General features: G+C 42.0%; 3 protein-coding genes across 3 annotated transcripts in view; 2 read left to right on the top strand and 1 right to left on the bottom strand.

The window, feature by feature from the left end:
- LOC139579023 (NACHT, LRR and PYD domains-containing protein 3-like) overlaps positions 1-10986 on the bottom strand; it is a 72667-nt gene that overhangs the window by 21515 nt on the left and 40166 nt on the right. The window lies entirely within an intron of this gene.
- Positions 1-10986, top strand: part of LOC139579022 (cytochrome P450 4V2-like) — a 62814-nt gene that overhangs the window by 32691 nt on the left and 19137 nt on the right. The gene's annotated exons all lie outside the window — the stretch shown is intronic.
- Positions 4031-10796, top strand: LOC139579733 (toll-like receptor 3). Its single transcript, XM_071408556.1, has 2 exons — positions 4031-4101; positions 9441-10796. The coding sequence occupies exons 1-2, from the start codon at positions 4031-4033 to the stop codon at positions 9667-9669; spliced, it is 300 nt and encodes a 99-aa protein (XP_071264657.1). The 3' UTR covers positions 9670-10796.

Below are 10986 nucleotides of genomic sequence, written 5' to 3'. Positions count from 1 at the left end.
TCCCCTCCCTACATCTCTCTCTCTCTCTTCTCTCCCTCTCTCCCCTCCCTACATCTCTCTCTCTCTCTTCTCTCCCTCTCCTCCCTACATCTCTCTCTCTTCTCTCCCTCTCTCCCCTCCCTACATCTCTCTCTCTAATCCAAGGGGCTTTATTGGCATGGGAAACACTTTTACATTGCCAAAGCAAGTGAAATGGATAAACAAAAGTTGAATAAACAAACAGTCAACAGTAAATCTCCCTCTCTGTCTCTCTCTTCCTCTCTCTCTCTCTCTTGTTCTCTCTGTCTGTAGTGTATCATGAGATTAAGCAGTGAAAAATAGAGGTAGGGTTGTAGAGAATCAAAGGACCGTGAATGTAATAAGAAACCTTAGGTGCTGGCTTAAGGCCGGTAGTAACCACTACAGGATGTCTGGTCAGAACAAGGATGAGGCGGATGACCAGGTTAGGGGGAGTTTAATGGAAGAAGATGTCCACATGCACACATCTGAGAACTGACATGAACTATGTGGTGGTTTGGATGCACGCACAATTAAACATCAGACATAGAGGGATTCAGTCTAGAGGAGGAAAAGTTTAGCAGGAGGGAAATGTTTTTGAAGTGCTCATTATGATGGGGAAAGCATGTTTCGGGCCACACAGCGTGCTGGGGTCATAGACTAATTGAAATTGAAGTCCTGGGAATCAAAGCCACTGATAGGCCGAAGGAGATGTGGTGATAAGTGTTTGGCATGACCTTGACCAATAAGATTCTAACAAAAGTGGGGGTCCTCTGAATAGGAGACGAAGCTGCCCGACAAGAACTAACCAGAAGGAATGGCTAGAATCAGCTGACTGAAGCTGGCCGTTTTCACAAGCAGTCGAACCTCTGTCCGCCTTAATGAGTGTGGGACAAAGCCACATCGGAGACATTCAATGAATTACATTGGTCGCATGAGACGTGTGTGCGGGTTTGTGTCTGTATGTATATGTCTGTACGTGTGCATGTGAACGTGCGTGTGTGCGCGCGTGGCTGTGTGTATGTGTGTGCGTTTATCATGCAGGTATAAGACCTCCTCTTTGACTAAAGCCCCAACAGGATGAGAACCCACCCCAAAGTAATCATGATGTTATGTTTGGAGTAACCTTTGACCTCTCTTCAACTTAACTCAAGTCTATTCCTGGTTCACTAACAATTTAGTTTGGATACTATTTTTACTACCACTAATGGACACATTCCAACCTTATGACAGATAGTAATGGGTCTAAGAGTACTTCATATTGGCTTTCAGGGCAATATGTTAACATTTTATGACAAGCTAAAAGCATGGTGGACATACAAAGTAGCCTCATATAGTAGTCTTGCTGGGTCAGACACCGTGTTTGCGTCGCAAAACAGCACGCTATTCCATTTTGTGCACTTTAGGGCTCTGGTCAAAATTAGTGCACTATATAGGGAATAGGGTGCCATTTGGAAGACAGCCTGTCCCGTCCAACTGAATTACTTGAGTAGTAGCCAATCAATCAATCAAATTGTATCTATATAGCCCTTTGAACAAGGGGTCGAGATGAAGCTGCTGCTATTGTGAACAGGTGGTTTTTGCTAAATAGATGTCATCTCAATTAGACTAACCTGTAACCTCGTACAACCACCCAGAAGTCTTATGAGTTTACTTACTGTTTTGCTACATGAATGACATCTGGCTGGGAGTGGAGGATGTGAGCTTGGTGCCCTCACCGGTTTGGTCGGACCGATCAGCGTCCTTTGATGAACTATGGGGGTGGTTTAGCTGATGACGAACGCGAAGCGCCACTGTTGACAGGCACTATATGGCTTGTGTTAAGTCGGCATTTCTTTGCTCAAGCCAAGGCAGTAAGCAGATAGCTATGTTAGCTAAAATACTTTTGCAGCCAGGTCACCGTGATACAAGTCAGTATTCAATGTCCATCCATGTCCAAGGACATCGGGAGATGACGTGGAAACCCGGGCCACTAGGGGCAACAGTGAGTGCTGTTAACTTAAATTAGGTTTTGGTTTTGCTAGGGCGTTTTGCTAAGCATCTGCCTCTGATTCCAAAGGTTGCAAGTTCGATTCCGGCGGTAGAAAGTTGTTTTTGAGATTTTGGTTCAAGCCTATCCCTAACCTTAACCCTTACCTTAACCATTCAGAGTCAATGCCTGACTTTAAGATGTTGGGGTTAATGCCTAAACTTAACCCCTAACCTCAAAAATTCTAAGTTAATGCCTGAACTTAACCTTAAACACTTCCAACATTTGACTTCAAAAGTTGTTTGAGAAACATGGATGAACGTCTAGTTGTCAGACCTAGTTGGTTTATGTCCAATGTGCCTTTCTCTGCAAAGACAGCAAGTGCTTGTTTTACTTCTGCAAAATGCGGCACTGTGGCTTCTGTTTTCTGACTGGTTGAAGATGTTCCAATCGCTTTAAAATGGGGTTTTCTGCAACTCCACTCGGGCAAAAAGGCTTCAATGGTATCTTTTCCAGCGGTAATCACACTATTTTAAGTAAGTGGTCTGGCTCACAGCAACTGGACTCACTCACACACACACACACACACACACACACACACACACACACACAGAAGGATAATGTGGAGAGGGAGAGCTGAAGAGGGGAAGAGAGTGAATGAAAGAAGGGGAGAAGGGGGGAGAGAATTAAAGAGAGAGAGAGAGAACATAGCCCACACAGGCCTTTTTAATGCACTGCCTTCATCACAGCAGACCTATTAGTGGGATGTCTCCACATTAAAGTTGCATTCACATGGCAGAGGAGGTTTGGGTGACAACCCCTTAACAGCGCGTGTATGTGTATGGGTTGGTGGGAGTGTAAAGTACCTGCCACACGCTGATATTTGTGTGGGTCTCTGTGTGTGAGCGCTTGTACGTGCGTGTGTGTGGGAATTTGTGCAGAAGGAAGCGATTATAATTGTACTTATAAGTCGCAGGGGCGCAGTTTCCTTTGGGAAAATAAATTCAATTTACCATGTGTTGGTTTTTCAAGTCAGGTCCACTAAATTTCCTCAGCTCAGCTAACAAGCGGTCTCCTCAACCTGTCTCTATAAGTCTGCATATTCCCATATAGTGCACTACATTTGACCAGATCCCAATGAGCCCTGACCCTGACTAGTGAATAGGGTGCCATTTGAGACACAATGAATGTTTCTATGTTAGAGTTTGTAGTTTATTTTGATATTCTGTAGATACTAATCATGTGGATTACTCTTTACAACACCTGCTGTTGGGACACAGATATGAGAGAGAGAGAGAGAGATTTACATGACATCTGTACATCTGTCTAAATCTTTCTGTCTCTCCATAATATTAGTAAATAATGTTATATGTTATTTGAATGAATTGTATTTTCTCTATCATAGTAATTGGAATAATTCCAATAATTGATATTAAGCATAATCATCATGACAATCTTAATAATAGCATAGTCTAGTCAACATCCGTATATTGATCTGTTATTAAAACAGGTGCATGTTATCTGTTTCTTTATTTGTGACTGAATCAACGTGGGAAAGGATAAAAAAATATGAACGATTCCTCAAAAAAAGTATCAATGAACGCTTGAATAAATGAACGACGAGTCGCTGGAAGCGAAGCAATAAATGCGAGGAGAGCTTCAAAATACACTTGGAAACGAGTGCCGCCGCGTGCAGTCCGCTGCTTTTCCCTCTTTCGGCCGCTGAGAGGCATCACTAGGCTACCACTTACCCGTCATCCAACCACGACGGGCCCACTGTAATCACACCATGTTAACATGGGAAGGTCTGAAGTTGCCTCTGAATGTCACATACCAACAATGTGATGGGGACACATATAGCCATATAAGTGTAGACGCGGACACACGAGCATTGTGACTAGAAGGTTAAACAGAAGGTTGTCTACGGGAGCTATAACAGGCAATATGGAGAGGAGGAAACCCACGGGAGAATACCACTGCATCCCCGTGTCCAAAATGTAGACGGCATATTATGGGACGGGCGGCACGTTTATTTCGCTAATTGGGAAAGTTACAAAATATACAATGATTATAAATGGGTCTTATCTGAACAGGTCGTCGCTGGACCCGTACGAGGAAGTGTTGAACCGCCCACGGTGGGTTACTACAACTTTGGGGTGCTTCCTGATATTCACTATCGTGGTTGATATTTTGGGCAACCTTTTGGTGATATTCTCTGTCTACCGGAACAAGAAGCTAAGGAATGCAGGTGAGTAATGTATACTATTGTGCATGAGGTCGGAGTAGCCAAAGTATTGTGTTGTGTTTATAAACAAGTTTCAAAGTGTTGTATTTGACACGACATTGTTGTTTTGATACAGTTGAGTCCGAAATATGACATCAATAAAGGACAGGCGTTTGGGTAAAGCTGTATACGCTGTTCGCGCGCAAATGTAGAAATTAACTAAACAAGTAGACTTATTTGTGCAGAATTTGTGATAGGCCTACTACCTACATCGATGAAAATCAATCAAATGCACTGGTCTATCCCAATGAATTTAGTTTGAGCTTAAAGCTAAGGTGAACGAAATGGTCCGGTGGCATTTGGAGGTAGCTACCCGCGCGTTATAGAGGATGCCGTGCCAATGTTGGTAGCCTGATCGTATACCCTATGATACTATACCCAGGAAGCCAGGCAATAACAATAGCTAGAGAGGGTCAATGAAAAATAGACACGCGGAGATAGATTGACACGCGCCGCCCGGAGCTACTCAAGAGAAACTATAGGATGGACAGCAGTGCATTTCAACAGACATGTGCGCCACAGGCTCCACATGCTTAGTTTGGGTTTGCATTTCACATCCTATCAATCATGTAACTAAACTGGGATGTCCGAATGAGAACATCTTCAACTCTCCGTTTTATTTTTCAATGGAAAAATTGGATTAAGTGACGGAACCTGCGTCACGTGCGCACTTGGGTTTTATAAATTGGAATCCGAGTGGGGCTGTTGTGTCCAGTCTATTATCACCAGATGGCAGATCGGATATAGAATGTGTTTTATATTATAATGTAGGATAATGTTATATGTTGTACAGTATGGATATTTTAAATGCATTATAGTATTGTACTGTGGCGTGGTTGTATAACTTATGTTTGGATATTTCATGTGTCTAAATGATTCTATTCCAAAGTACAGTACTGCTGTAACCCTGTGATAAGAACCTACGACATTCTTGTGTGAGAACGCAATAATATACATATCATAAAAAAATAAAATCTCTTCAGTAATAACATTGTGATTTGATAGGCTACAGATAACATCTGCGCCAGATAGAAGTTAAGCTGTTGAGAAAATATATATTTAGTCCTACATTATTACTGACTGGTGAGTTCTCCAAATACCAACTGGACATGCTTTGGGATCCGGTGCCGCTCTGGCCATTCATAGACAGATTTGAATTTTAGACGAATCCACATTGTACACAGATTTGAGGGTTTATAGTTTACTGGACTGTGTATCTAGATGAATGACACTTTTTTTACCCCCCAAATTACTTTTTTTTCTTTGTCGTTTCATGATATTAGTTGCGTTTGATTGACACAGCCTAGACCTAATGTCAAACGCAGAGCATCTTTTAAGTGATTTAAGAAAAATAGATTTGTGCCAGTCATATTAGGTCCTTCCCCCTAATGTGAAGAATATGATTATTATTAAGAATTCCTGTAATTCCTCGTCCCACCCCCCTCTCCATCCTGATTTATCATTATAATCACTTCCGTTTGATATAAACATACACAGAATTGCACAATCGCTTTGCCCTGGATTTGAGTCTTTTAATAGTTTACACAGTAAATAGAATTGAACATTCCATCAGGTGCAGAAAAAAATCACATATTTTTAATTTGGTATTACAGGTTTGATCACATTTTATGGTGCCCAGTCTGTGACAAAAACTATTCTTATTTAGGGAGCACATCTTTGAGGAGGGGAGGGCCGATACATTTAAGTGCACAGAGTTCAATTGATTTAGCAAGTGCAGTCTCTCTGGGTGCATCTCAATAGTCTGACGTGGCTCCCTCTTCTTCTTCTGCGTCAATAATGGCTGCATCTCAACAGTCTAAAGTGGCGCCCACTCCTTGTCTCATGTCCTTCATTTGCACTGATATGAAAGTCCTACTGGTATTCCCGAATTATTAAACGGCTTCACCTGTCCAGTCCAGTCCTTTCACATCAGTGCAGATGAAGGAAAGGAGACAAGTTGAGGAAGCTACTTTAGACTGTTGAGATGAAGCCGTTATTGTCAACTTCACAGTAGTTGGTGTCCTATTTTTCCTTGTATATACTCACCCTAAAATTATTGTTTGATTTGTCAGTTATCTCCTTGCGTTGTCATTATAGTTGCAAATCCTTGCTGCGCTTAAAACAAACTATAAGTTAAGTATCTAAGATGTGCCAAACCAAATGTCTCCAGCTCAGGGCTGGCACAGCAGTCTAAGGCACTGCATCTCAGTGCAAGAGACGTCACTACAGACCCTGGTTCAAATCCAGGCTGAATCACATCTGGCTATGATTGGGACTCCCCTAGGGAGCGGTGCACAATTGGCCCAGGTTTGGCTGGGGTAGGCTGTCATTGCAAACAAGAGTTTGTTCTTAATAGTTAAATAAAATAAAAATGTGGTTTGTGAGCTAAGTGGCTAACTTGCTAGATCAAGCTTATTGGTTACAGCAGAGACAATCCCCTGCTGGATCAAGATCCCTGCTGCCTAAATGCTTTTTTATTTATTTTTATGCTTGGAAAGAAATAGGGCCCCTTGTCTGCGCTGCTGGCAATACCGTATACCCCGGTATGGCACAGGAACAGTATGAAGGTATGAAATACCGCCCAACCCTAGTTAGAATATCTGCTTTGAATGAAACCATTTACATTGACATGAATATCCATTCAGTCTTTTGTCAGCTTTCTACACAACAATAATTGGCTCTGTATGATGTCATTAATAATGGACCTATGTGACAGGCTTCAATTGAGCCACGTGAAAAAAATGATGTATCTCTCTAACACTGTTTCCACAACAGCGTTTGGCGAATACTAACATCCCTTAAGCAGGCCAGCCACCCAGTTTCCCTGTATCCTTAGTTTTATGCCTTTCGGGAGCGTTTGCAATTTCCCAGCCCTGTTCCCAAAGATGGTGCATGTCCAGTTCAAAGCCCTCACAATATTCTTTCTATTCAAGCCTCCCAAAAAAGGAAAAAACCCTCCATTGGCAAATCGTATGCCTCATGGCGACCATATTGATTGACACTTTTCCTTATTATTTTCTAGGTCTATTGGCATGGAGTTGTCTCACCAGGCTACATAATGTTTGACATGGTTGTTATTTATGGGATGGAATGGAATGCAAGTGCCGGTTCGTTTTGTCAATGTAAACACGGATTATGACTTGACTCCTCGAGCAGTCCGCGAGCTATGGATAAACCGCACACAACCAAAGTCTGTTTGTTGATGCTGACCAAAATGGGGTTTTGTGGTATGGGAAAACTCAGGCATGGGAATAAACAAAAATAACAGAAAGGGTTTGAATTCCATGCAAGTTTCCATTAATATGCATCCCAAATGGCACCCTCTCTATGCAGTGCACTACTTTTGACCAGGGCCCATAAGGAGAATAGCGTGCCTATTTTCTCCTCAGCGGATATTTAAGTATTTTGTCAAGTTCAGACAAAGTGCAAAGTCCCATAGCGTTGCTTTGGGACAGACACTCCCGGTTAGGGAGGGACCCGGTGGACTGGCCTGGCGTCAAATGGGCATAAAACAGATTGGTCCAATCGTGGAGTAAGGCTCATTTTCGGCATCCGGGGAACGTGGTAGCCACCACCACCTCTGCCCATGTGGCCTGCCCCTCTGCCAGCGAACGGAATGGCTGTTCCGCAGGAGAGTGTGTGTGTGTGTGTGATTGACTGCACATTGAACTTTAATCTGAAGCACTCTCTCTCAACCCAGCGATGTTGCATTGTTTTCCAGCCTTTCAGAAGCAGAATGTTGTTTGTGTGCCAAAGTTTTGTACACGCTACATGCACGCGTGTGTGTCTGTGTGTTTGTAGTACACCAGGCACAACAACAGTGTTTACTTGTCGTGTTGTGTCTGATTGAGGGCAGGTCATTCAATTCAATTCATCATTCAAGTTGTGCCAGACAATAAATCTTGGCAACAGAGAACTTGAAGACATGACATACATGTACAGTGCATTGGGAAAGTATTTAGACCCCTTCACTTTATCCACATTTTCTTACATTACAGCCTTATTCTAAAATGGATGAAAAAAAACGTTTTCCTCATCAATCTACACACAATTACCCATAATGACAATGCGAAAATAGGTTTTTAGAATTTTTGGCAAATGTATTAATAAATAAATAACAGAACTACCTTATTTACAGAAGTATTCAGATACTTTACACAGTTCCATTCTGTTTCAATTGTGTCGACAGTAAGTAAAATGAATATTGTTATATTTTTTCTAACATTCACGTTACATAAGCTTTGGCAGAGCATGTGTGGTCACTGGTCATGGAAAAGAGAACATTGATAAGGACAGTGGTTGGAAAATCTGCAGGAGTCTTTATTTCAGGCGTTTTAATGTGTTATGATAGTGATAATACCATAATTGTTCTGTTTTAAAATTAAACTGAACAAGTTTTACTCATACAGGGGAAGTGGAGATTGTGTGAAGTGGGTAAGTGAGTTTAGGTATTTCTGGAAGAAGATATGAAACCCAAACAAGCAGTAAAAAAAAACATTTTACACAGAAAATTCTCTTAGCGTCTGGACAACCATTTCTTCATCGAAAAAATAATAATATTTGAGTTCAATAATGATTCTATAATGTGTAAACTATGTAAGTACACTCACAACTCAAGTCGCCGTGGATAAGAGCGTCTGCTAAATTACATAAATGTAAAATGCTATTATTCTGAACTCGTTACCCTTTTTTTGGCTATGGACCATAATGCTCAAAGAATGTCTAAGTGAAGAATGCATATTTAAAGGATCTACACAGCACTGATCCAAGGCAGGTGTTTCTGTCTAAACCCTTGAAGTGTTGAGGTTATTGGCTTAATCTGTGTTCTTGAAAGCTGCTCTAACAGTACAGTATAAACCAGTGTTAAATGTTGCCATTCATTGATTATATATATTTTTTAAACTTTGATTGTATTTTATTCTAGCACTTTTCATGTTTCACCCTTTTGATTGATTTGATTGCACATCACTCTGGATAAGTGTAAATGATATGTATATGATTGAGATCTGAAATGTTATTCCTGTTATGTTTCTGTACTTTGAGCCTCTTTTACTTGCCCTCTCTGACAAATGCCCTCTTCTGTCTCTCCGCGTTTCCTCACTTCCCCCCCCCCTCCTCTCCCTGAAAACCACTTCCTCCCATTTCCTTTCCCTCCCCTCACCTCCTACCATTCTCTCCCTTTCCCCTCAGGTTCACGGCCCACCACGCCCTGCACCAGGTGATCGAGGACAGCCGGGACTCGGTGGTGCTGGTCTTCCTGGAGGACGTGCAGGACTACAAGTTGTCCCGCTGTCTGCTCCTGCGCAGGGGCATGCTTCGTCCACATTGCATCCTCAACTGGCCCCTGCAGAGGGAGAGGGTGCCCGCCTTCCACCAGAGGCTCCGCGTCGCCCTGAGCACCACCAACCGAGTGCAGTAACTTTCTCCATGCCATTATGCTTAAAGGTGTACTGAAAATTTGACTTAAGCCAAATCAAATGTATTGGTCATGTACTCATTTTTCAGATGTTATCACAGGTTCAGCGAAATGCTTATGTTTCTAACTCCAACAGTGCAGTAATAACTAGCAATACAAAACAAATCCCCAAAATGTAAAGAAAGAAATGTCTGAGTTTGGGATATGAATATATACTGTATGTATTTGATGGTGTGTATTTGATGGTGTGTATGGACACTATATGAATAGAAAAGGTGTGCACAGCAGTAGTTCTATAGGATATGCCTTGACTTGAATACAGTGTATACTGTACATGTGAAGTGTGTAAAACAGGATGTAAACATTATTATAGCAACCGGTGTTCAATGACTTTGTACATAGGGCACCAGCCTCTAAGGTGCAGGGTAGAGTACCAGGTGGTAGCCTGCTAGTAACAGTGACTAAAGTTCAGAGTACTGGGCAGAGGCCGGCTAGTGGTGACTGTTTAACAGTCTGAAGGCCTGGAGATAGAAGCTGTTTATCAGTCTCTCGGTTTTGATGCACCTGTACTGTCTCTGCCTTCTAGATTGTAGCGGGTGAACAGGCCGTGGCTCGGGTGGCTGAGGTCCTTGATGATCTTCTTGGCCTTCCTGTGACACCGGGTGCTGTAGATGTCCTGTAGGGCAGGCAGTGTGCCCTCCAGGACATCTGACCACACCACCCTCTGGAGAGCCCTGCGCTTGCAGATGGTATTATTACGTTTATGTAATACTTGGCTATATTTCTTAAATGATGACAGTGGGTGTAAGGGTGTGGAAAGTGTGCAAAACTGTTGCTCTCATTGTATGGTTCAGAGTAAAGTTAACAGTGTGCACTACTGTAGCTTCCATTCAGTGGCTAAGATTTTAAGGAAGTGTACTTGAAAGTACAATGCTGTACAATGCTGCGGTTTCAAACAATGGTCGAGGATACAAGGTGTGCAATTTTGCAAGTCTCATTTAACCGCTGAACGAAAAAGTAAGTGGACTTAATGGGCTAAGTGGCACAGTTTCAGTAGCCGAGTAACCTGCAAAAAGTGAAATCTAAGCTTATAATATTGAGTGATTGATAAAAAAAAAAAAAGGATTTTACCAAGCTAAATGACGTTAGATCATTTAGCTTGGTAAAATCCTTTAAAAAAGAAAAAAAAGAAAAAACATATCACTAATTGTAAGTGAATTATCAGTCAATATAAGATATTTAGGCTTGCTTAGATTGAACTTTTTGCAGTGTGGATTTGGAAATGAGACATATCTTAGACCTAGCACTCATTTGTACAGG

The sequence above is a fragment of the Salvelinus alpinus genome, chromosome 6, assembly GCF_045679555.1.
Source record: "Salvelinus alpinus chromosome 6, SLU_Salpinus.1, whole genome shotgun sequence".
NCBI lineage: Eukaryota > Metazoa > Chordata > Actinopteri > Salmoniformes > Salmonidae > Salvelinus > Salvelinus alpinus.
The sequence above is the reverse complement of the archived record's forward strand: the minus strand, read 5'-3'. Positions and strand labels throughout refer to the sequence as shown.